We start from the raw sequence: 26288 nt of genomic DNA on the forward strand, positions 1-26288 counted from the left end.
GGTGCTACGGGAAACGTCCAGTCTTTGTCTTCCGCTGAGAATGGAAAAGCAGGATTGTTTTTGTCTCAGATCCACATCATCTATTTTCCAGCCTGGCGTGCATCATCCGCCCAGATTCCACTTCCCTATTCTTCAATAAGAAAGGACGAGCAGGAACAAGACAGGCCGGCTCCTACCTGGGGAGAATCCTAACAAATTGGCTCAAACAAAGTTCTGCTGCAGCCAGTTGCTTTGTCTGCGTCTCTCTCTCTGAGTTATGTTCCTCAGCATGGGCGGACCTGTGCTGTATTCTGAAGAGAAGCAGAGCAAGCAGAATCGAATAGTTACAAATAAAGGCGAAAAGTTTGAAGGAGAAAGTTGACCAGTCTAAGATTGGGAAATGTTTGGCTTGTTTTCACGTTTTCCAATAACCCGTGAAAATGATTTATAATGTCCAGAGCTCAAGCTGATGTCTTCGAGTTGCTTATCAAAGATATTCGATTCTAACATAAATATATCTTGATGAGTGACTTCAGCGAACAGAATTGAAATATCAAAATGAGCGTCCCATGATTTTCTGCAGATCATCTATTAATTGAGTGTAATCCTTCATGTTTGACTCTCTGCAATGAGGTAATGACATGGATGCCGCTGCGTACTGTACACTGTCTCGAGGATCTGCGATGACGTCGCATCCCCCCGCGTTCTCTCTCTGCCTTTCTTCTGTGGCTTGAGGTTTTCGTTTTCCTAGTTCTGTAGCGCTTTGAATGTGCGCCAGGCATGTGCTTCCCGTGACAGAGAGGACTTCCAGGGCGCTGCAAATGAAATCTATCACAGCGGCCATATTAACAAGCTTTTACACAGCTCTGCTCCAGCAGCTCTCTGACTCTGACCTTTGTTGCTGAGGCCCACACAGGCTCCATGCCAGGCAGCGAGCGCGGCCCTCGCAGCGGGAGGGAGGTGGGGGGAGTGTCGCAGTGTCACCCGCCGGCGGGCGTAACTGCGCCGGTTCCTCGGACAACATTAACCTCCTGCTGGGCCAAGTGGGATTTCTTTTGCCGCAAGACCATCTATTTTCCCGTCGAGTAATTATGCGCTGACATCATACTAGTGTGACAGTAAATGTGTTCAAGATACAAGGTGGGGGTGGAGGGAGGGAAAGCGAGAGAACACAAAAGAGCTATTTACCAGTAGAGGGAGCTCAGTGTTAAACGGCGTGATTGGGACCCTAACTAGGCTCTAAAAGAAGTAATCCGCAGAGAAATCCAACCATTAACAACTCTCCGAGCTGTGACTTTTGACACACGGCTACCTTATTAGATTTGATTTAAGGAGACCCCGCCCCCCTCTCCAATTTGTGCATGTTCTTGTTGCCATGATGTCACCCCACAGGTCTCTATGTTTCCCAGTGCGACCCTCAGGGTGTTGACATAATGTCCCTGCAAACGGGTCAGATGTTTACTGTGGAGTCGAGCCAAGATTAGCGGACACTTTTCACCTTTGCTCTGTAATCCCTGTGAACTCGGCACTGTAAACAAATTACGGGGCGCGAGGTGGAGATTAGTTAGTTTGTCCCAAATTTGAGGATCTGCTGCTTTTCACAGTTTTATACAATCTAGGGCTCTGAGTAAGAGTTATTTTCATCAGCAATTCATTTGTGTATTTTTAGTCTTTTTTAATGTCTTAATAATATCAGTAAATTGTGATAAATGAGACCAGTGAGCCCAAAATGACGTCCTGAAATTGCTTGTTTTGTGTGATCTGCAGTCCCAAAGAGATCTTCTTTCATAATTATATAATAAAGTAGAACATGCTCCAATTTGAGACACTGGAACCAGTGGAATTTTCCCATTTTTGACTTTTAAATGAAATGACTTAATTAGTTCAAGATTAATTCTGTATGAATCAACGAACCAATTATTATTGATTGTGTTGGCAGTGATTCATTGAATGGTTGTGGTTGATCGAAACAACACAATACATCTGAGAGGTTTGTAACCTGAGAAGGGCATTTTCACAAGCATTTTGACAAAGTTTATCAAAAAAAAATATTCATTGCTTAATCAAAAATAATTAATAGCAATCAAAAATAATAACGATGATTTGTCACTGGCTTAAAAAATGATTAAGGAGAGAAAGAGATATGGAAAGGCAGCAGAGTTTACTGCTTTTGTCTCCAAGGTCAATTATAAAAGCGCATCTGCCTACTGCCAATATATCATCCATCACTTTATTCCCAATCACCATTCTGTTTGAATTAGCATACTTTGCCGACTCTGATTGGGGATGAAGTGAGTTTGTAGTATACCTGTCAATCATCCATTATTAAATGAACAATAGCCATAAAGAATAACCACGTTTTCCCCTATGGGCTGATGTCAGAACCAACAGTTGGCTCAGAAACATTGTTGGATCATGTCCCCAATCCAGTCAGAGCTCTGATTAAAGACACCCGTCAAATCTGGAAAAAAAAGAGAACATGGCTGTGGATACACGCTCTTGATGGAGAAAAAGTGATCACGTTATTAGATTTGCTTTATCAAGAACACATTTCCATATGGAACGTGTTACGTACTTACCTTTCTTTTTTGTTGTGTCATACCTCGGCTTGAATCAGGCCAATTTAAACGCACCACTCTGCCCTAATTAGTTCCACATGCTCTTATTTCAAGCCCATTTCCTCCTGGGGGTTTGAGTAGTAACTAAACATTGTCCAACGCTGGAATCACGTCTTCGCCGCACTTGTTTTTGTACCATTCAGGGGACATTACACGTCAAAAAAAAGTGTCATTCAAGCTGCCAAAGGCATTGTTTTTCATTTTCAATCTGACATTCTCAAGATCGGAGAGAATTGCTCTCAACATGACTTTGGAGTGTGTCCTTGTGTGCTTTGTCCCAGCGCCAGCCATCAGGCGAGGGTGACTGTGATTTGGAGTGCTCTTTATTGATGTGTCTACATATGTGTTGCCGGTATCCCATCATCTCGGTGAGGACCCTATGCACATGTGTGTGTGTGTGTGTGTTGTGGAGGCACGGCCTCATCATCAGTGTGCAGATGAAAAGAACAGCATGCCATTTGTGTTGGAAAAGCAAAGATTGTTATGAATATATTATGTCATGGTTGCCTGTCAAGGGGTGTGTTGCAGTTGGTTGCGAAGAAGCAGGCTCTGGGGTTTAATACTGGCCAACAAATGTTGGTTTGTTTTGGTGAGGGGGGCGGGGGGAAGAGAAGGGCTTGTGGAAGGGCCGTAAGAAAAGGACGTCTTGACATCTGCAAAGAGCCGAGGAAGGTCATATGTTCCCTTGGACCAGCAGCTCATAGGCTGTGGAGAATGCACTCATTTGGGAGCGCTGATAAAACCAAGGGAACATTCACTGTGAAATACCATTAGGGACGGTAAAGCACCCCAGCAAGCACAGATTTTGTTTGACTAGATATTGAGGTTAAAACACGCTAGAATTTGCTTTAGAAAGTGAAAGAAGTACAGTCATGGTGTCTTATAACATGCAAATTTGTCTTCCAAATGTTTGATCAATCTTCTCGTAACCCATACATTATGATGATGGGAAACAACCAGCCTTTCTTTTTAGGGGTCACAAACTAAAATGCCAATCACTAACCTCGACCTCAAGTTGGTCACCTCTTGTCCTGCGATCCTTTATGGCCTTTTAGCGATGCCTCCCCCCCTTATCACAAGTTCCAGACGTCTGTGAGGAGTTTAAACCAACTTGTTCCTTTTTTCATTTGAGTAGTTTTCAGCCATGAAACGGTGAAAGACTCCAATATTTCACAAGAAGAAAAAACAGAGAGCACAGCAGAGGTGCAATCGAAGGGATTCAGAGAATTGATGTAGCAGCAAACAACTATTAGCTTCTCTCGCACTGACCGCACATGCTTAAGCCCAGCGTACCGCGCTAGCTAGCTCACGGACCTTCGCTCTGCACTGCACTCATACGGCAGATACAGCGACTAACCAGCGGAAGTGTAGCACCCATCTTACGGTTCCCATTTAGGTAAACAACGTCAGCGCTATCAGCATTTTTAAGCTAGTTTTACGATGCTAGTGCTGTTTTTAATTGTTTAGCCGCGAGCCGCCTCAGCCGCCACAATGTTGAGAGCATAGTTTTGAGTAACAGAAACTACACCGTGTTTTTATCTTATCACTTTAACCCTTTCACAGACGCCTCCGTGAAAATGAAAAAAGAATATCCTGATTCATCATCTATTTTACTCCAACTGGAACCATCATTTACAAAAGGAACATCATGCTGTATTGATGTTGACTTGTAACATTTTGAGAGAACTAAGAAAAACCTGATTGTGTGTGTGATATTTTTGTTAATCGTCCCACGACGACACAGATTTACTTGATCCCAATCCCCTGGTTTTAAATCACTTAATCCACGCTTTATGTGAATATGACACTAAAACAGCCAAACAATGGCTGTACAGACAGAGCGTATAATAGATTTCGTTATTTTTTTGCTTAACAACACTCTTGGGGAACGCCAAAGTAATTACTTAATCCAGTCATAAGTCTGAATCACATTTCAGTCACCCACACAAGAACAAACACTCACATTCCCATTTCCACGTACACGCACACACAATCCTCCCACCTAGCATTTGACTTTATTGAGGCAATATAAATGGCACAAACTCTCCTTGTGTACGGCCGGAGCGTAAAGGGAGCTGAACATGGCCAGAACTCTGCTTTATTAAGACCTCTGTTTACACTCTCCTTTATTGAACGTATAAATAAGGGTTTCGGCTCTAGTGCCACTTTTACCACTCCCTTAATGCCTCTGGTGGCGCTTATAACATTCTAGCTAACAAAAGCCACTTACACACTTCACACACCGCAACTAGGCTCCAACTTTACCAAATGTCTCTCCCAAGCATGTGGAGGGAAAAAAAAAACTGAGCTTGCACACTGTTTCCACTAATATAATGCCATTTATAAGCGGGAATTAAATCTCATAGCACACCACATTAACAAAATGGTCATTCACTTATGGACTTTGAAGTGAGGGAACCAAACGCTGTATGCTTGTGAACCACGTCTTCAAAGTTGATGTGGCACATGCCACAGAAAAGGCCGTTCCATATGTGTGTATGTGTGTGTGTGTGTGTTTCCTAACCGTGATGTGGACTTGACCTTTCCCTGTCAACTTCTCCCTGTTTCCCCTTCATGCGTTTTGTTTATCCATCCGTACTTTTCAAAGCGGTTGTCACGCGTTCCCTTACTCAGCATGCCCACCTCCCCCAGACGGTGTGCTTTTCTAGGACTAATGAGGGTGGGATGCTTCTCCCGCTTTTGTGTGTGTGTGTGTGTGTGTGTGTGTGTGTGTGATGCCAATCCCTCCTCGCCGGAGCCTGCTTCTCATCATCAGTCTGGAGCTGGATGAGGACCGCTGAGCTGGTCACCTCTGACTCTCCGCTATCAGCTGGTGCGGCTCTGTGAAGAACTCCAGAGATGTGGTTTCCTCAGAGGAGAACCAGAACAAAGCTCAGCAGGAGGGCGGGGGGGTTGGGGATGTCTCAGCCTGACCTGGGTTATTAATGCTGGATAATAAGCAGACTCAGCAATTTAGCTCGGTGAGTCATGCGCAGGGAGACAGAAGCGATGTGAACCTCGGAGGAAGGACCTTGAATCTGCTGGTAATAATAATATCTTTCCCCCCCTTGAGTGTGTTTTGTGTTTATGTGTTTGAAATGGGTTTGAAAACTAAGAAGTAACAAAGTCCCGAGTTCAAAACACGGCATAAATTATCCTCAGACCACACGCACAACTTCTCACAAGTCCACTGACATCAGCCTGAAACTAAATCTGTTTCCCTGCTGTTAGGGAAACGCTCGATGGAGCATCAGCGGTAGGGAAAAAAACAAAAAAAACAAAGCAAACATTTGATTTAGGATGTTTGCGCGTAGACAAATGGTGCTCGCCACCCCTGCTGTTTCAGTAAGAGAAGCAAGCTTTGCAATAGCTTCCCTGCTGCGAGGAGCTGATTACTGCAGGAACCCTATTAGCGATGTCCTCCAGTGGCTCACTATTGATTGCGTTCAGACTTTGTGCTCATAACGTACTCTTTCCAGCGGTCGCAGCTTCTGTTTGAGTTATAAATAGTAGTAGTAGTAGTCGGTTTCTGTTGGATGCTGGTTGTTTTCTCTGCCACTTCATCTACCGGCTGCACGCCTGGCGACATCAGCATTGGATTTAGGGCCGAATATATATATATTCTTAAATGACTGGCAACACAGCAGCGCTCCGAGAGCTGTACCCTCTCTGAGGCTCAGTTAACACCCTGTCAGAACACAGAGAGGGGAGATAAAAGCACGCTGGGAACAATGCCCCAAAGCTACGTCTAATCCCTGCACTGCGTCCTGGACACTGGCCCTGCGAGTTATCACAGCAGCAGCTGCAGCAACCCCCAGTCCCTCGCTCGAAAAACTCTTCACGCCGTCGAACTGTGGAGATTTATGCAGCTGGAGGTTGCCGAGGAGGGGGGTTGGGGAGGGGGGGGCGGTTACGGTTTCACCGCAGGCTTGGGTTCTCATTGCTTGATGTCTGAGAGTGCTGATTACCGCTGTTGTATTGGTGTCTTAATGGCAGAGAGGAGACGGGCTCCATTCTAGCGTCGAGCCTATAAAGAGGAGGTGAACATGTGTTCAGGATGGGCGAGGACGTATCGGAGATGACATTCTGTCAGCGTGGATAATTGTTAGTCACGAGAAACAACAACGTTCAGAGCGCAGCGTTTGTGTGCCGTGACACACAAAAGCCATCAAATACAAGTACTGTTATTTCATTTAAGTGACACTTCATATGACAAGGCAGCTGTACTGTCAGGTTGTGTTTCTGATGTTCTTAATGAACACCAGGCTCAGGGATTTAATAGCGGGGAGGAATTAGTCATCAGGATTGTTTGTAGGGAGTCAGTTGAGAAAATATCCCATTGTTTGAGCACATGAAGATGGACACGGTCGGGTTTTACAGACACTGACATCATTTAGAAGAAAGCATGATGACTTTGAAGTGTTCTGTGTATTCTCACATGGTGTGTTTATTTCCTTTGCAGGGAATCTTTTGAGCACGACTGCTCCGCACAGGCCGACAGCGAAGCAGAAACACTACGGGACGACGGTACCTCTTCAGCTCGTCGGACAAGACTGGAAACCGATCAGCCGGCTCAAATCCCAGGTGAAGAGCAGTTGATAGCAGTGGTGGAGGAAGTACTGAAGTTTAGTACCTAAGTAGAAGTACAAGTACCCAGGAAAATAATAGGAGAAGGAAAAGTACTACATCAACAATCCTTCTTAAGTAAAAGTAAGAAGTAAAGGGATGTCTCTCAATGTCTTGGGCTGAACCATTTTGATAAAGATTGCAGAAATAGCTACTGGTAATACTTATGCCTCGACAGAAGTCACTACTAGTAATAATTATAAGCAACAACATGTGTTTATTAGAAAGATCGGTGTACTTATTGTGCTTACCCTCTGTGATGCTTTTCACACTCTATCTTACAATTCTGCGGATGACGAGTTATCTACCAGGGATTATCTGCAAAGTTAATACCATTAAGCCAAACCAATGGAGACAACATTTTATGTCTTTAAATATTTTTATTTAATTATAAAACTGTAAAAAAATGGAAACATGGAACATAAACATGCAACATTTTGGCGAAACTGTGTTCATAAAATGTATCGAATAACGACACATATTGTAGAAATGTAGTGGAGTAAAAGTATAGATAACAGCTGCAAAATGTAACGGAGTAAAAGTAAAAAGTACGCACTATTTATTTTACTTAAGTAATGTACAGAAACGTAAAAAAAAAAAATACTTAAGTACAGCAACAAAGTAAAAATACTTCTTTAATACGTACACCTTAAGATGACATTCCCTCATCACCAGGTCAAGATTTCCAGCTGGATACAAGCAATATTAAAATCTAGATATGCTCCTCCTCCTCCCTTGAGGACAAAGCTTCCTATTTAAAGCACTTTCTTCTCTCGCCATCAATCAGACTGATAACGCTGTATTTCATAACCCGGCAGGCAGATTGCGACAGAGTTTGTTATTCGCATAAACCATTTACATTTCAATAACCCTTTGGCCATTAGTCTTCCACCACCTGCACGACTAAATTAGCGAGGATTCAGACTGAAATCCTCCTTGTTTTGAGACCTCACAGGGGGTTGTGTTGGTGGTGGGACAGAATGTATAATATTTAGGATCATTTCCTAGAGTGTCTATTAAAAAAACCAGCTGCGATTTCCTACCTGCCCGCTGGCGCCGGCAGGTTGTCCGTGTGAAGCGGACGCATTCGCAAGCGGATACCGCGCTGCGTTTCAGAGCAGTGTGTGGAAGAGCGAAACGTCAGATCTTACAGCGTGCCTGTTGAACGGCACAATCTGGCATCGTTTATTGCTCTTGGGCTGCGATCCGTGCCAAGTGCGCTCTAAAAAAGTGTCGCTAAACAGAACTTTGTCACCGGCGTCCATTTTGTCTTGCCAATCACGGGGATAAGGTATTTAGAAAGTGTTGAGTTTTAATGTAAAACGGTGAAAAGAAATGATAATGAGAGCTTAATCGGCAAATACTGAAACTGAAAACTCAAAAAATCAGACCTTGAATATATATAAAAGTGAAAAATGAAACAATTCCTGAACTGAATCAAATTGAACTGAATTTTTTGTTTTAATACATTGTTGTATTTTTCTGCGACCAAAAAGTTTCAGTTTCAGTTATTTTTTTTCAAATTATCACAACTATTGGCCTGGATTTGGCGCCATAAGACAGCTGCACAATATCTGCATGTGAGAAAGGAGGAAAACACTGCCCCCCCCCCCCCCCACACACACACACACACACACCCCCCTTGGTTTGAAACCCGGCTGTTTGGTGTTATAATCCCACACTTTATAGAAACAAAATACATGGCTGCCGGGCAGATTTAAAAAGCACAGCGTGAGTTTCCAGGTTGTGTTATTTGAGTCAATTCATTAGTGAATTAATTTGTTCGGGCTTAACCAAGCAGACATGGTGCCACAAGGTTTCTTTGGGACGTTATTACCCGAAAAAAAAAAAAACAAAAACAAAAGCTCAGATCTGCGAAGGAAAGAGTCTTCATAATGGAGGGGAAATTCAAGTGCTGAGTCGAATGTATTATTCCCTGAACAACAAGCCCAAACATCCGGCGTCCAATCCATGTTCTCCCTGAAGTTGCAAATGGCAGCCGTCACAAACGATATACGGCGTGAGGAAGGTCAAAGCACGCACAACGCTGTCTGAACAACAAGAAAAAAGCAGGAAGTTTAGTCCCGCATGGCTTGTGCAATGATACTGCCTCAAACCTTAAGTGTTCTGCTTCCATATCCTCTTATGATCCACTAGACATTCTTCTCCACAGGGGGTGATGGATGACTTAACCCAGAGCAGCGCTCTCTGCCACAGTTGACCCAGATTGAACTACGTGTGTGTGTGTGAAATGTGTTTATGTGTGTGTGTCGTTGCCAAGCGATGGAGAATGCGAGACAGATGATTTCCCCTGTTTTTGTGGTGTTTTTCTGAGCGAGAGCGCAGGCAGCACACGAGTGGAGGGCGCTCATGTGTTGACATGTGGAGGAGTGTGTGTGTGTGTGTGTGTTTGTGTGTTTGCGCAGCGTGACTGACAGACGTGATGTACGACTCTGTGCCACTTCATCTGACTCCAACAGACACTCGCGGCCCCCTCACAGTGTTGCAACTCGGGGTTTTGCGACGACTTTCTGCAGGATTAATGTCAAATGGAATAGAAACATAAAGTTAATCCCCTCAGCTCTTGTTCTAAGGTACGACGTCGCTTCATAAGGATTCCCGTGCACTCAATTGAAAACAGCCTTCTCGCATTCGTTTCTCACAGTGCTGGGTGGCTCAGTCAAAGTTTCATCAAGGTTGTAATGAAGCATTTTAAGAACTATTTGCTTTTTTTAAATTTTTTTTATTGCCGCTCACAGCACCCGTTTCATAGGTTTTCCTTCAATTTGAAGCATGCTCGCAACCAGAGAACCAGAGCCATCTTTTCTCAATCACAATGCTGTCTGGCGGACTCCATAACCAATCTGTCTTATCCCCTCTCCTGTCTGTGTTCTCTTCAGAGTCACCCTGCTTCACTGAAGCTCCTGATTGAAGCGGAAGGTGAGCAGCTGCTCTTGGCTCTGGAGAAAAACGAGTAAGTGTCCCCCCCCCCCCCTCCATTCACACTTGGCCTTCGCTCTGAACTGAGTGCTTTCTGCAGTACAAATGGGTGACATATGCACTGCCCAGGGGCAACAACTGGGGCTGTAGCCAAGTTGTGTGTCGCACATAGCAGCCAGGCAAAGGGGAAGGAGGAAAAGCGCTCTCTCTCTCTCTCTCTCTCTCTCTCTTTCTCTCTCTCTCTCCCCCCCCCCCCCCCCCCCGCGCGCCGCATGAATGTGCTCCCTGCATGCGCTTTTGGTCTTTTTCCGTGTGCTGAAACAAAGACTTGAAAGATAGGAACTCTTGAATACATCAGTCAGACATTGATGAAAACCGACATCTTCCCCCTTCTTCTCTCCTCTATCTGTTCATTTGATCTATCGGCGTAACACAGGGGAGAAGGAGGCTTTGTTTGAACGCGGCGCACACTCCTCGCTCTGTATATTAAGACACTGTCAACACGGTGTCAGTCAGGGGACTGGCAAAGGAGTGGGAACATCATTTGAAAGAGATCAGGTTATCTGAATAGGTGCAGTTTTGACACGGCTCTGGATCTTTTCCGAGGTGATATTTGTCATCTTTGCATTTTTTTATTATTTTTTTTACACAATGGCTGACTGTACGCGGCCTCGAAAACGGGTTGCTGAGAAGAATGCGTCGTGATTGATGGAGCAATATGTTTTCCATCCAGCTCCGCTGCCACACATGAGCAACCAGGAACAAGCAAGAGCTGTCTGCGTGACAGAGAGAAAAGGAGGGGGGGGGGGGGGGGAGAGGGAGAGAGGGAGAGAGCGGATGGGTTTTTATGTCAGAGTCAGCCATTAATCTCACTTGTTTTCAAGACTTAATATATGTAAATTCCACCTGCAGACTGCGGGACAAAGCTTTCAACACCGGCGACCGCAATTTTATGGCTTACCTGCTTTGAAAATATTTTGATGGGAAGCCACACTCCACAGTCTTTCTGTCGAATAACATTCCCGCTCGGCACAGGTGGGGGATTTTGCAAAGCTGACTTGCAGATTGTCACATTTTCACCAGCCCCATTTATAGCCGGGAATTACGTTCCCGTACAGTAAAAAACATTTCATCTCAGAATGAGAACCGAACGTCCCTCCACAGTGGAAACACACCTCGCGGCCCCCCCCCCCCCCATGCTATCCCCCCACATGGTTATCATCCAGCACGGCTGTCATCAGCGTCCAACAGCGTCACACGTCAAATCCACAATTGAGCTCCAAACCCCGGGGCCAAAAGGAACAAACGGAGACGATGGAGAGGTGCAATCTAGATCTTTCTAATGAGCGTGCGCATGGAAAGACTTTTCCTCAAACAAACCTCCGTGCATTCCAAATAGCAAACTGTCAGAATTGACTCGCAACACTTGCAGCGAGTCTGGATAACAAGGTTTAATTACTGGCAAGGGCAGACTTTTTTTTTTATTTTTTATCATCTGCGGATTCTCACACACTTCTGCGAGGAGTCAAAAAATAGAAGCTACTTCATGCCATGCATGTTTGACAAGACGGATCTCAAATAGGACGTGGATTTGGAGGGGCTGTGTGTTGCTGAGTGCAGTTTGCTCTGTGGATCAGTGCACCCGAGCCAGAACTGAACCTGCTGTGCTGACATTAAGTGAGAGTTTTTGGTCTGAGGGCTGCTGGCAGATTGGCCGCATGCCGCTTGATGAAATCCAGTTGTTCAAACACAGCCGGCATCAGTAGAGACGGGGGGGCGGAAAAAAAAGTGTGGTCCAGAATTAAATGATTTGATTTAAACCGCCCGGATTTATTTGTGTTTTCTCAGGTCTTTGTTAATAAATAACACTGGCAACCAAACACAAGCGCGATGTGCTGCACAGCTGAATGCAATTATTTCTGTTGCATTGAGAGGTGGACTCGCTGCGTGGAAGTCTGAACTCACTTCACCCCTTCAGTGTAATGGAGAGTTAGCAGAAGGTCGAAGGCTGGGGTGCATGAGAAGTTTACCACAACCAGCTTGAAATGATTACGTTTTGCAAACACAAAAAAAAAAAGAAGTTGTAATTTAACTCAATGTATTAAATGGCTGAACTTAAGGCCATAAACAAAAACAAAAAAAAGCCAATTTAACTATTCAGAGCACAGCTCTGGGATATGATGCTTCAACCCGGAGACTGTGAGCTACAACTTTGACTATGAACCTTCAGCTTTATCCCTGTAGTAACAATAAACCACACGCATTTCAATGTCTAAAATGTATTAACATACCTGTAATCTACTCGCACAAGCATAAATATTCATAATGCTTTATTTCCATCCTTATTATAAATCATCTCCTATAAGGTCAAGTAGCATGATACTTCATAATTGTTGGTCACTCGCTGACATTTAGTTTTGGCACGGATCATAGAGTATTATGAATCTCATAGTTATCTTTTTTTATTGCATAATAACTGAAAATACATTTTACATTTTGCATAGATTTAATGTCATATTTTTACTTTACTGAAAGCAAACAACGGCCATTTAAAATCACACTATGATGCATTATAAAACGTTTAGAATCAAATGTCAGTGAATCTTTAAAGTACCATGATACACGACCTTAAAAGTCACTTAAAAATGCTTATGATTATAACTATAAAGCATTATGAATGTTTATGAGTGCCTCTGACTATAGTTATTCAGGGTCATAAGCGGATAATAACACGTCAGAAGGACATTTTATAATGCATTACAGACATGGGCGTCATATAAAGTGTTGCCCTAACTTTCTCTTAGAAAGCCAATCATTAGCTTAATGGAATCAATTTGTCCTGAATGAACTACACATTTAACAAAACGTTTCATCCTACAATGTGTGACTTTTTAGACTCATTTTGATGGATGAAACGTCGATGATAAGCTGCATATATCAGTCAGTTGTATTCAGATTGTATTCTTTCAAATACAGGTGGCATCAGAAACATACTGAGCTGTCACAACCCATCAGTCCACTTCTGATAAATCAGTGACTTTAGGAGAGACAGATACTTTCAAAACAAGTCGAGAACTATATGACTTCACACTGTTTCCTTTCTCCTCATAAGTGACACTTTATCATACTTACATACATTCGTGGCATCCTCCCGTTTTCCAGTGAAAGAAAGAACCACGTAAAGGGCAACATTGTAACCTCTTCCATGTCTTTTTCCGTGTTATTATTTTCATTCAATATGAGAAAATGTGTTCTGTGCCGGATGCCTGCTTTTAATAAAAGCGCTGTTTCTCACTGTGACTTTGAGCTGTGTCGTGTCAGTGGCACCGATGACATTTCAAAAAAAAGCTGGAAACATGATGCAAACTGCTCCTGATAGGACAAAGCCGGTGTGTTTGGGAGCCGATGTGGAGCAATGCTCGTCGTGTCTGCTCTCTGGCATTAAGGGCGGCGGAAGCGGCGGATCCAGGCAGCAGACATTGCTACATTTCCGGACACCATTTGAAAGCAGCCTGTTGTCGGGACGTAAAGGGCGCGCTCTGCCTCGGGCAACAGGCCAACCGTGCAAACCTTAGCTCCAAATAATGGTTCAAGAGATGTCCGTCTGGAAGATCAAGGCCGTCTCCAAGTGGAAACGCTGCCGTTTCATGCGCATATGAACTGATGGATCGACAAAGTCAAACCTTTTAGGAATTTTGATTGGTTATCCAATTATTTTAAAGCATCAACCTCACTGAAAAGTGTCCTTTTGTGTGTGACTCAGCTATGAATGCTCGCCCCTTAGTTGTAAAAATATCTATTCGCACTCAGACATGAAGGACCCTTTCATTGTTATCATCATCATCATCTTGGGCCTCGTGGGAAAAAGTGAACAAATTACCTGCAAGGAAAGAGCATGTGCTCTAGACAGTACTAGTTTTAGCTGCCAGTATTTTTGCAAGCAGCGTATTTTTGATCATTAGCTACTGCAGTCCTCTGTGCTTAGCGTTGAATATGCATTAATGCAGCACCCGTAACAGTGAATAAAGCCCTGAAGTAAATATCACAATACTTCTTTAAAGAGTAGTTTAATTGCAGTGCTCAAAGCCAAACACATACATCTTCAAAATTGGTGTCAGGAGAGATGCTGTCAAAGATAAAGGACGTGATCAAAATATTAGTCAGTTAATATAATATAGGCTATAAAACTACCTGATTGGACCGCAGGTGACTCCTAAATCATCCTGCAGGGTAAGTCGTCAGGCGTTTGCCCGGGATGCTGATTAGCAGATGTTTGTTATGATGATGCTGCCAATATAAAGGTACTGCCGATGAAAGCAAGCCTTTAGATGGACCTCGATGCAGCGTTGGTCCGGTAGCATCGCTCGTGCTCTCGTTGATCAGGTGATCGCTGTCGGCGTGAAGCCATTTCTGGCCGAGCTCGTTGGAGCAGCTTTTGCTGCTTTGTGGCTTTGGATGCCAGGCCTCCGGGCATATCAAGAGTCCCAAGCTGACCAAGCAGCATGCTCTCCATACGTGTTTAACCCTTCCAATGGACCCGCAGGATCACTGACAGGAGGCATGGGGCTCATCAGCTGGGTAAAGGATGTGGTTTCCTCCCTGGTCATCATGTCGTTCAGCCTTACGCATAAGGGGCCTGGAGGTTTGGCTATCCATCTTTTGGGGTCTGTTGTGCTGCAAGACATAAAGATCTGGCCTTTCCCCTGGACAGAGGGCAGGCAGAGGGTATATATCCTCAGTGAAAGGCCTGACTGCAAACTTCTTCTATGTCAATGTTGTTTGGAAGAACAATACAAATGCAGCCTGGATGGGATCCAAACACGATTTGTCCCAGTTTGGGTCTTAGGGATGTTATTTTACTCCCTATCTCTGGCTGGACCGCTGCTGGTCTGTGACCTGTCGCTTCTCTTAATGAAGACGTCGTCGTGTCTCACTAAAAAACACAGGCAGGAAACACCGTCTCTTGGGGAGCTGGACAAACAGTAGGCTTAAGACGCCACACAAATAACCAACTCTTTCTGGAAAAAAAAAAGACATCTCTGGTGACCTCCTTTTGTAGAGTTATTGTCCTCGGCTGCTGAGCCACACACAGATTGTTTTAGGAACGTCAAGCCCAATGTGTGACCGTGTGTATCAAATCCTTCCTCTTGTCATCAACCCAGGAGTGTATCAAATCCTCCCCCAAGTCTGGCCTTCAGTGTCTGACTGGACTAGTTCTAGTGTGTTAATTACAATACCCAACAAAAACTCAATAATTCCCTTCTTCTTGAGAAATATAGCCTCAAATTATCCTGCAATTAACTGGATAAGAATAACAGCCTCCTCTTGTTAACATCAAAAGGATAACTGGCGTTGCGGTTTTCTGAACGTTCTCTTGACCTCTCACCTCAATATGTGGATGAGAGTGGGTGTCTTGGGTATTAAGAGGATATAGGACTTTTCTAAGTATACATTGACAATAATCTATGTATAAATAGACGACACAACTTGACACACACTGCTGAGCTGCACCTCAAATTAATCCTCAGGCTTCCAGCTTTTAGGTGATGGATACCACTTCTCTTGACCTGCTATTTATCCTAAAACAGCCCTCCGCCCCCCCTATAAGTAGACAAAGTGGGTCTCTTCAGATGCTGTATGTGCTCTTCCTGCTATTTCCCTGTTATCACTGTGGAAATGGCATTATCGTACAGCATGGTCTTATCCGAAACACACATCTGTATCCCCTGTCAGTGCTCAACCAGCTTCTCCTTTGACGTAGTAGCCGAGCATTTTTTTTATTTTAGAGAAACAGACAGTCAGACAGTGGAGGAATGAGTCATTGGCAGGTGTGTACTGTACATTACAGTGGGAGTAGTTGCAGAGTCCACTATCCATCATCATGAATAGATACTCCCATGTAACTTGGTTATAGTGCATTCCTACCGATGTTCTTTTATTCCCTTCTTTATTCAGGCTTCTCAACAGGAAAAGTCAAACACACGCATACACACACACACACACACCATATTCTACACCCTACTTCCAGGGGAAGGATGCACCGAGGTTAACTCTAGCCTTTGTACCTTTCTTGTTACCCTCGCGGCTGCAAGGCCACGATACACTGTGATTCATTAGTTTCAAAGACGAGCCTTGGAAATGAGCTCGTCTCTGTCCAGAGCCCGGTCCCTTTTAACTACTTCCTTCAAAAGGGAATTTTTTTGGAAGGAGCTTCCCGCTTTTGAATTGCCTTTTTAGAAGCTCCAATTATTTCCAAGCTTAGAGCAGTAATTAATAAGGTGGACTCGCCACTCGGCGTCCCTAATTAATTAAGAAGGCAGCCAGTAACTCTGAGAACGGCTCGTCCCGTCTCTCAGGATGAAGAAGCGTGAGACGCACACGCGCCGCCCGTCTGTGGAAAGACCCTTTTGTTGGTCCAGAAGCTTCCCACCGTAACCTTCAAGTTTACTTCAAAGCGCCGAAAACAACCTGGTCGCTTGTTGTCAATTTTTGGGTGTCCAGCTTTCAAGTCGCCCCGTCATGTTCATGAATGTCATGTTAGAAATGAAGTCGCATTGTGCGATGAGAGGGAAAACTGAGAACTGGCTCACCTCAATGTTTCACTTGTTTCCCCACAGACATGCTTCAAGACGTATGAAAATGCTAAGTTTTGGAAAGTGATGTGTGTCTGATGTAGTTTTGTCCAATTACGATGTTAAAAAAACCCATTTAAATTGCATCTATCCCTCCCATTAATATGTAAATATTCTCATTTCAAAAGTTTAACTGCAAGATACAAGATGTCTCTACTGAAAACCTCCCTTATTTTTATGTCTCCACATCATTCTTGTGTAAATTGCAAATTGTGCCAGGATTTATCTCCGGTTGGCGATGTCACAAAATCGTCTGCACACGCCTCAAACACAGATTCAAGGTGAGCGCAGAGAAACTTTACCTCTTCAGCAAAAAACAGCCCGCTAATGTCAAATTCTGCAGATGCATGGTTTTGCACAGTGAAGGTCAAAGCAGTTAACGTCACAATAATTTGAGTGGAGCGGGGACTTTAAGTATTAGACTGAAGAAAGGGAAGATTGAGTACGATGCTCACTGTCTTTTTTTTGTGTTTTTAAATAAAAAGACATTTTGTGCAGTGATAGCGGTCCTCCCCTCTCCGCTCTGAGCCTTTTACCAGACGGGCCGTGGGGGTCTCAGGACTCCAGCTGGTAGATCTATTCTTCAGCCTCCCTCCCGTCACCGCAACGAACACAGCCAAGTAAAACCTGCCGTAATCAGCAGTTTCTCTCTGGGGGGACGAGCCATCACCAAAGAGCTCAACGGAGAGCCCGAAAGATAAAGATGTCCACTTTGTGCTTTGCGGTTCGGCCGGGTTATTGTGCACACGTTTGACGCTTACACAATACATTTGGGTGATGATGATGAAGATGATATCTGTTAAGGAAGGGGGGGAGTGAGTTTTGTTTCCACACCTGGGATCCAATCTTGCATCTTTAGCACCATTAGGCTCCGATGCACCTGTCAGAGGCCTTAGAAAGACGCCATTTTCATGTGAGTCATCTTCTAAGAGCCTCTTTCCTGCAGCACGAGGAACCCGGTGTGCAAGATTTGGGTGTTGAAAGTAACAATTCAAAGGCTGAACGATGACCCATTTTATTGTCGCGGTGAATGCCAGTGTCTTTTAAGATGAGATTGTATTATGAAAGTTTTGAACAGAGCAGATGTTTAAAGTAGACGAGGCCACGGATTTCATTTCGAGAGATTTTATGTAACTCCTTTGAGCGCGAGGCAAGGCTCCTGACGCAAGAACATTTATTCCAGACGGCTGATCGAGTTAAGCACATATTATTTCCTTTATTTTTCATTCATCTTGCGAATGTGTTGAGAAAAAATTCCTTGATAAAGCATTCCATGTTTTATCCATGTCTGCTGTTATTCCTCTATACCAGACAGGGAAAGTACTGTTTCGTTGCGCTGTGGCTTTACTCAACCACACACAAAGTTCACGGAACTATATTTAGTGTTTTGTCTCTCTCCAAACCCTATAAAATATGTTCATCTTAAAAGAATCTCACACCGCAACTCTACTGCAGGTGTCAAAAGCCGTCCCATGTTGTAATCTATTGGCTGGTTGCATCACACAAAATGAAAGCTTTAAATCGTGTGAATATTGGCTTTCCCGCTCCCACTTTTGAAGATTTGTCTTTTTAATTACGTTTTCATCCGACAGATAAATGAGCAATGTAACATTTCACAAAAGTACTTCCTCATGTTCACCGAGGATGTTCTCTCTGTAAGTATTTTGTTTTTGAAATGAAAAAGTAGTGTGATTTTCATGGCCAGTGGATTTTTCACTGTTCTTTGGCAGCAACAGTCGATCTTGGCGACTGGGAACCTGTAACCAGGCTGTCTCTTCCCAGAATGCCAGCGAAATTGTCATATCTCTTGTATGAGGACATGAGGGAAATAAGCAGAAAAATAATTAAAAACCTCTGTTTCTATGTCCCTAAACTACTCCCTTTTTGAATGAGCTTTTAATTTGGATAGCTTTAGCGATTATATTGTTCATAAAACTGTTTTTCTTTCTTTGTTTTCTCTCACTTATTGCTATTTGTATTGTTCCTGTCTGTCTGATCTTGTTCTATTGAGTCCGCTTGGCTGCATCTCTGCGTAAAATGTGCTGTACATATGAAGTGTTATTATTCATGTAATGCAGCAATGAAAGAAGAGCATGTCTGTTTAATTCTGGCTTGAATGCTCAAATACATTGTTTTGTATTCAATAAACAGTTACAGACGTGCAAGACAAATTATTTCAAGATGAAATGCCAGAAAATGTGCCCTTCTTTGAGGTTCTTGAGGATTTTATTTTGGAGAACCAAAGATAGTCAAAGCATCCATCTTCCAAGGCCTTCCATCTTTATCTTCCTTTCCATTAGATTGTTTGTCTTTCTGTCTTGTTCGCTGGCTCGCCATCTCTCCCTTCCACCTATTTAGGCAAACGTTCTCCATAAATTGTAGTGGAATCTCATTTTCTCAAGGCTTCGGGGTGCCAAAGGGAATAAACAAAAGCAGCCAAAGTTTTTGACCTCTGTGGCTGCTGACCATAAAGATAATCAGCGCCGGCTCACAGTCCTGGCTTCCATCCTCCCTCTGACAGACAGACAAATAGATCTGCCGGAGTTACAGTGTCAGTTAAGCCGGGAGGGAACGCTCTCTCTACTTATCCTCCATCCTGTTCTGTCCGTTCTCACACTCCACTGACCTTCCTGTGACCAGCACTCCCTGTGTGCCGGGGTCACTGACTGAGCGAAAGAAGCCACGCGTGGTCATCAGTCAGACGGTCAGATTTTGGCTGAAGGAAGCCGGTCTCTTTCAGCTGATCCAGGAGTTTTTTTATTTTCCCTAAACATGCTCACGCAGAGCACTGTCCTTGTGAGAAATGAAAGCTGGATGGAAAGCAAAGAGAGCATCCGCTCCAGCTGACGACCGCAGCAAAAAGCTGCAGCTGCAGCCGCTGTTGCCTTCTCGCCCTAAAAGGTAGCATCTCCGCTGATGAACCTCTTCATTTGTTCCTTTTTGTGTCCCTGCTTTTTTGACTCATTTAAAACTGGAAATCCGATGGGAACCCTGTGTAGGAGTTGGAGTTCAGATGCCTCTTTCATCACTAAATTTAGCTTTGTGATGAAAGGAAACGGTGCGAGGAGAGAGTCTGGGACCTGGAGCGCGGCGTCTTCCCCCGTCTCCACGTCATGCAGAAAGCAGACGCTTTAAGGTTTCCCATCTCGCTCGCCATTAAGGTTCTGTTTCAGAGGCCCCGCGATGCTGAGAGATGGACACACAGGGAGGAGATGGAGGCAGAGGGAGGAAGTGTGATGACTGGATCGGAGGTTTCTGGGGTTTGGGCTTTGTCAGATGAGGTGTGAAAGTAGTCCTCCTTCTCCTCTGTCTACCTGCCTCCATTTCCCTCTCGCTCTCTCTTCACATATTTTCCTGCCGTCAGCAACTTCTAATAATTCCCTGTCGGGGTATGGGACACGGCAGGGTCTCCTTTGGTTGGCTCGGCGTGTTCCTCCTCACTCACTCTCACCTAATCCCTCCAGCACTGGGGAGAGGCCGGAGCTGCCAACAACAATAGGAGCTGCCAAGGTTTGATAAAGGGGCTGTGGAGTGCTTCGGGGTGCAGGGGAACCCGTGGAACCGAGGCCCGGGTCACATGACACAGACGCCTTTTTTAAAAAGTCCTCCGCTGAGTTTCCGAGCCGAAGGGGGTTCACGGGCGGGTTGTAAATTCACGGGAGGGTAAGGCAGGAGAACTGCATTTGTTGACACACAAGATGAGAGAAAAGCTATCAGTCGTCCTCGCAAAAACACGGCGTGTGTTTAATCGGCTGGAGTAAAGCCTGTGGTCCACCGAGTCCTCTGGATTTCTCCTGATGGGAGTTTTGGGAAATACATGTATTTGCTTTCTTGACGAGAGTTAGATGAGAAGATCTGTATTACTTTCATCCGCGGGAGTGATATCGATCTTCTCATCCGACGCGCAGCAAGAAAGCAAATAAGCATGTTCAACAAAATGTCGAGCTCTGGCTTTAACGATCCACCACTACAAATGCCGATAGGGTCAGTGGATTTAGTATTTCCCCAGATGAGCAGTGTGGAGACGGCGTGCAGCATTCGGACCTTCATTTTGGGACGCACTATTCACACAGAATGCAATCGAATAGTCGACGGGATGATACAAACATGACCAGTGAAGAACAGTTGCGAAATGTCTCTTTGTTTAGGTGTTTGGTCAAAATGTTCAAAGGGGTTTGGGATTCATGGCCTGAGAGTTTCTACAATCACGACTCTTGCTTCGGCAATGGACTTTGTTCGAAATGCAGATGAAAATCAATTTATGGATGTGGACGGTAATCAACCACAGTCCCCTAATCTTTACGCCCGATGGGTCATCGACGACGTGAAAATGTACGAGCCCCATCTGTGGGCCCCATCTGCACGCTCTGATGTATGACGCGGCGCTCACCAACAAACTCTTGGAGAACGCCAATAATGTTCCACTTCCTTGGAGCATCGGCTGAACAACAGGAGCATCGTCCTCCGCGGGATCAATGGAGCACGGATGATCGATGAGCCACTTGTGCGTTGTTGGGAAATGAATCACCAACTTCAAAAACAATGGGAGGGAATTATGGTGAGAGCTGATTTAAAGACGCATGACATCGCAGAATCTTGTGTCGTTCACATCACACAAATTGCGAATAGAAATGTACAAATGCTCGGGGGTTGAAAGACTTATTGTGTTACTTCATTAACAGCACATTTAATTCTTAGCACAGACCACACCTGTTGCAAAAGCGTGATCATTCCGACCTCTCACTGAAGTTCAGTTCTCTCTAAATTATTAAGTTGTTTTGGTTCTGTCTCCTCCAACTTTAATCTCGTAGCCGTCTCCTCCTGTCAATCATCTCCTGAAAGAACGCGGGGTCAGGGTGCATAACCAAACCCACATAATACTTAAAAAGCAGGCTTTTTACTAGAACGAGGGCGGACATCTCCCTCACTGACACAATCAGAGAGGTGAAAGACACGAAGGGAAGGAGAGAACATTTGTATTCAGCCCTTAATTGTTTGATTTCTCCGAGGGCAGCCATGTGGGGGAGAGGGGCAGGAAAAGAGGCGGGGAGGGCGCACAAGTACAGACAGATTTAATTAATTGAAGTGTTGTTTTTTTTTTTTCCGTGTGTGCATTTACCTTGTGAAAAGAATGATGGGCTTGATTGTTTGAAGTTCCCTCGTCGCTCATTAGTTCAAGCGTGAGGTTGCGATGAATACAGATGCGCGAGCTTCGGGCCTCGGGCCAGTTTCTTCGCAAACCATTGGAATCAATGGTAAAGCTCAAAGCTGTTTGCATTAGCGTGACCCGTCCTGAAAATGACTTTGCGTTCACCCCTTCCTCGGCACGTCCTGCCGTTCTCGGGCTTTATCCACTGAATGATCAGACGGAGACGATACGAGGCAATTAATTGCTCAGAGGATGCGCGCAAAGCGTGTTGTTTCCACTTGGAATGTCTCAACACGGAGCAATATGGATTCAATTTTGTCATCTTCCATCTGCCGGCTTTCAATATTTCCTGATTTTGCTACAGGCTAGAAGACATTAATATCAAAAAGGAGGGATCTATCTCAGTGATTTCGGTCTCCGACCCAATTTAACAGGGGTTTGTGGGGCCAACGATATTGTGGGAAGAAAAAAAACATTGCGAGTCAGCGTCTCTTCCTGTGTCCTCATTACTCAAAGACCTCACAGCCAATAGTTCTTTCGAGACTGTTACTTTGCTAGAAAGTAGTTCAAGTATGAATTGTTCGCTATTTGTAATTTGGGTTAACTGGCCTTTTGTTCCAGACTTTGCGAAATTCTTGAGGAAAGCGTTACAGTTCTCTCTAATGCCTTCCCGATTTTCCTATCCAGGATGAACTGAGGGTTGAATAAGTAGTTGTGGGAATCAAGCGGGGAGTGTTGTCGTTCGCTGATGGTGTTGAAAGAAAAGAATGTGTTGCATGATTTATCCGCCATGAGCCTGATGTGTGTGTGTGGAGCACACGGCCCTCGTTCAAGCCCAAATCAAGCCCGAGCTACCGGCACATTCGGTGATTCCTGCACACAAGCAGGGTCACGCTCTCTCTCTCCCACACCCCCGCACGCCGACACACAACCGGCGCTCGTCCTGCGGGAGATGAAGAGGCGGAGCGCAGGCTCGCTTCTCTGCCACGGAGCGGCAGGAGCCCCGGGGGCAGATAGGAGCAGAAAGCAGGATGAAGGATCTCCCCTCCAGTGATCCACAGCAACAAAGGCCGTTTGAGAGACTGCTGCTTTGGCACCAGGCATAATTAGTTTCAGATAGCAATGTCACAGGCCCGTTCCACGAAGACGTAAAAAAAAAGAGAAGAAAAAAACCCATCCGCCGACGACAAACTGCCAAGTTTTCGGAGCTTTTATTTGTTTTCCTGCAATTTCGATTTTAATTGTTATCACTTGTCTAATTGCGAGCATCGGAAAAGACGTCAGCGTCGTATTCCACTTGCCCTGAAGTGGAGCATTTAGTCAACCGCCTTTGATAAGTCACATGTGATTACTTTTCCCTCGCCCTCAGGGACCGTGACATCATGAGCAATAAAGTGATATTAATGTCTTTTTAGAGGAAGTGAAAGATAGTTTGCTCGCTGCAAACCATGGATGAGCAGGGGATGATTTGCCGGGTTCTTCATAGACACAATTCGTCACATTTGACATGAGAGCTGTGCGATTTAGTTTGACATGTCAACAAGTGACAACAGGCAAAGAAACAACACCGGGAACGGACAATTACGTGGGAGAACATCTGACTCAAAGTTGCAGCTCGCCTGTGGCTATCATGTTTGAGACTGTTTGCAGTTAAGTTGCAGTGACTCTTACAACATGGCCAAATGCTGAGACAAGATGGAAAAAAAAAAACTCGGAAGAAGTTAAACAAACGTGGCTTTTTTTTTATTATCATTTCATGAAGTTTTCATCGTTGCTTTCCAGACTGGAATGGCTGGCCGATGTGTCACTTCACACCGACCGCACTGTGGTGCAGCAAGAGTCAAAATGTTCCCGTAGTGTGGCGAGGCGGCAGCATGTGACACCAGATGCAAACTGTGTGGAGGGCCAGCAGAAAGAAAACACATTATTATACCTACATGACACATATGGGCCTTTAAAAAACCGAGCATTTGCTGGTGTACTACGACTGTGGCTGGTGTCGTTCAGTCAAAGCGAAGTGAGTATGCTGGGTTGAGATTGTGGTTGTGGTCGTGATCCACTCTCACCTCCTGCCTCTGAGCTTTTGTGGTGGTACGGCACGAGCACGCCACTTCCACCTTTCCTGCTTAGGGAGTCATTATTCTCACAATCGCAAGCGCTCACGTGACGGGAGAGCATAAACATGAACCCGTCTGACAACAAACAAGCGATTGCTGTTGTTTTTCTGGCGCGAGCAGGCTCGAGATTTGTATTCATGGAGACGTGGGGTTGCTAACAGCACGTCTCTATTTCCTCGGGGCTTTCTCTCCGTCTCGGTCCACTGATAGCAGCGTCTTACTTTTATGTCCACACTCAGCCTTTTTGGCCGCGTAGTTGGAGTGGTGATGATCCAAATGTAAAGATGTTACTCTGTACATATCGGTTTTATTTCAAACTATACGACAGTTGACCTTTTGATTGGTGGACTAACTCGGGTCTACTTTTAGCACTTGAAGAAATTGAAACACTATATATAATGTCTTTTTTCCTTCCTTTTTTTTATAACCAGCATACCTATGGAGCTCAGTAAATACTGCATCATTATCCTCGCACCTAATCAAAGATTGGTGTTGCCATTCTGTCCTCACTCCAATTATCTTCTCCATTGTTGCGGTGGTATTCATCATCCCGCCTCTGTAATTGGGATCCTGTGGAGTCATCCATCACGGAGACATGGCACAGAGATGACACTTTATTGATTTCACGGAGCATGCCTGGGCGTAACCACATCAATCTCTTTAGGTGACAGTCACCGCAATAATTGCGTGTCACTGCTACTGATGGCGATTCAGTTTGACCATCGCACTGACCAATTAACCACCGCGCGGGACGCCACGCAGGTGTTAAGAATCATCACGGGGCCGCTACGATAAGATGAAAACCGAGACGAGGGCCAACCTGCTCGCTCTCCGTGCACAACAAATATGAGAAGCTTTCATTTGCGACACGGTTGGCTTTTCTCGGCCCAATTCTCTGCTTTTTTTGTTTTTGTTTTGCCGCGTCGGTCTCGGAGCCAGAAGCGCCACCGAGCTGCGAGTTAGCTCGCTACCGAACATGGCTGCTTGTATGAATGCAGTCAAAACCGTCTGTTTTGGACTTTTTCTGCTCTTCCCTGCCGCCCGTCCCCTCCTTCCTCCCTCCTGCTCGAGCAGAAATCATTGGCTGGCACGCTCTAACGGCTCTGTTCATGACATGCTTCGTGAAGACTGGGAGTTGCATTGAGCGCAGGGTAAGCAGGGGGAATTCTGCTGCTCTGCTCTACTTGGCACTGGCCTGCAACACTGCCTGATGTCAGACAGATCACAGCCAGGAAGACTGGCCCTCTTCCCTTGCGCCTGGAAAAATAATGTTACTAAGACTGAGACAAGGTTTTTTTGGGCCTGTGGAGGGGTAACGGGGGGGGGGGGGGGTGTTGCACTGTTGTAGGTTTGCATGCACATGCTCCTTCTTTTTCCATACAGAGCTGGGTTCCTGCCACTTGCCATATAAAAGCAAAGGGGCATTATTACTACCACATTGCCACACAGGGCTCTCCGTTTCAATGCGGCGTGCTAATTGGAGCGCCTAGATTAGGTTGCCCAATAAACGTATATCTTCGATGATGAAGTCATCCGCTCTAAATGTTTGTATTGACAGAGCCTGACAGCAGAGCTTACAAGTGCTAGAGAGCGACTTGCCCTCCAGAGGCCGAATGCCCAGCTTCTCATTTATCACAGTTAACTGCAGGATTTGTCCAGAAGTCCCTGATTAGGTTGTCTGAATCTAATGAGACATATCGGAGACTGGGAAAATCACTGCACATTGATCCAACTTGTATTCCTACAGTGGTAATGAAGGCCGTGGCGTCAATGTAGTGGTCGTAGCGCGTCAATTAAGGAAATTCACTTTTTTGTGCCCCATAAAAGGAAGTTAATGTACTTAAAACACTTCCCTTATCGTCACTGTAAGCGCAAACCTTTTCTTTGCTCAGTTATATAGCCTGGTTGGATACCTTATCAAGAGAAAAGGGAGAGTCCTGCAGAGCGTGAAGTTGAAAACCCTTTTGTGACTACTGACTGAAAAATATGCTACTTTATATTCCGGCAAATAGAACAGATCCGTGATTCCTACAGCAAAGGTAAGCTGTTTTTGCTCACCGTGAAGTTTTTCCCTTCTCCTCCTGGCCCGTCACATAATCAATTCAACGTTTTGTTGTTCCCCTGAGATTTGTTTAAAAGTGTCCCGAGCCGTATAAACCGCCCTCGCCCCTCTGAGAATGTGTCTTTTACAGCCCATACGTGACTTCAGGCTCAGCCCTCAGTGTGT

General features: G+C 44.8%; 1 protein-coding gene across 1 annotated transcript in view; it reads left to right on the top strand.

Annotated features, from left to right (window-relative positions):
- Positions 1-26288, top strand: part of LOC137789477 (disintegrin and metalloproteinase domain-containing protein 12) — a 67268-nt gene that overhangs the window by 3157 nt on the left and 37823 nt on the right. Inside the window, exons 2-3 of the mRNA XM_068583107.1 lie at positions 7060-7181; positions 10124-10197. Coding sequence (XP_068439208.1) covers positions 7060-7181; positions 10124-10197 — 196 coding nt within the window. The remainder of the gene's footprint in view (positions 1-7059; positions 7182-10123; positions 10198-26288) is intronic.

Source organism: Clinocottus analis, unplaced genomic scaffold (assembly GCF_023055335.1).
Source record: "Clinocottus analis isolate CAN_PGR_092001 unplaced genomic scaffold, fCliAna1.0.p SCAF_19, whole genome shotgun sequence".
In the NCBI taxonomy this organism is placed as follows: Eukaryota; Metazoa; Chordata; class Actinopteri; order Perciformes; family Cottidae; genus Clinocottus; species Clinocottus analis.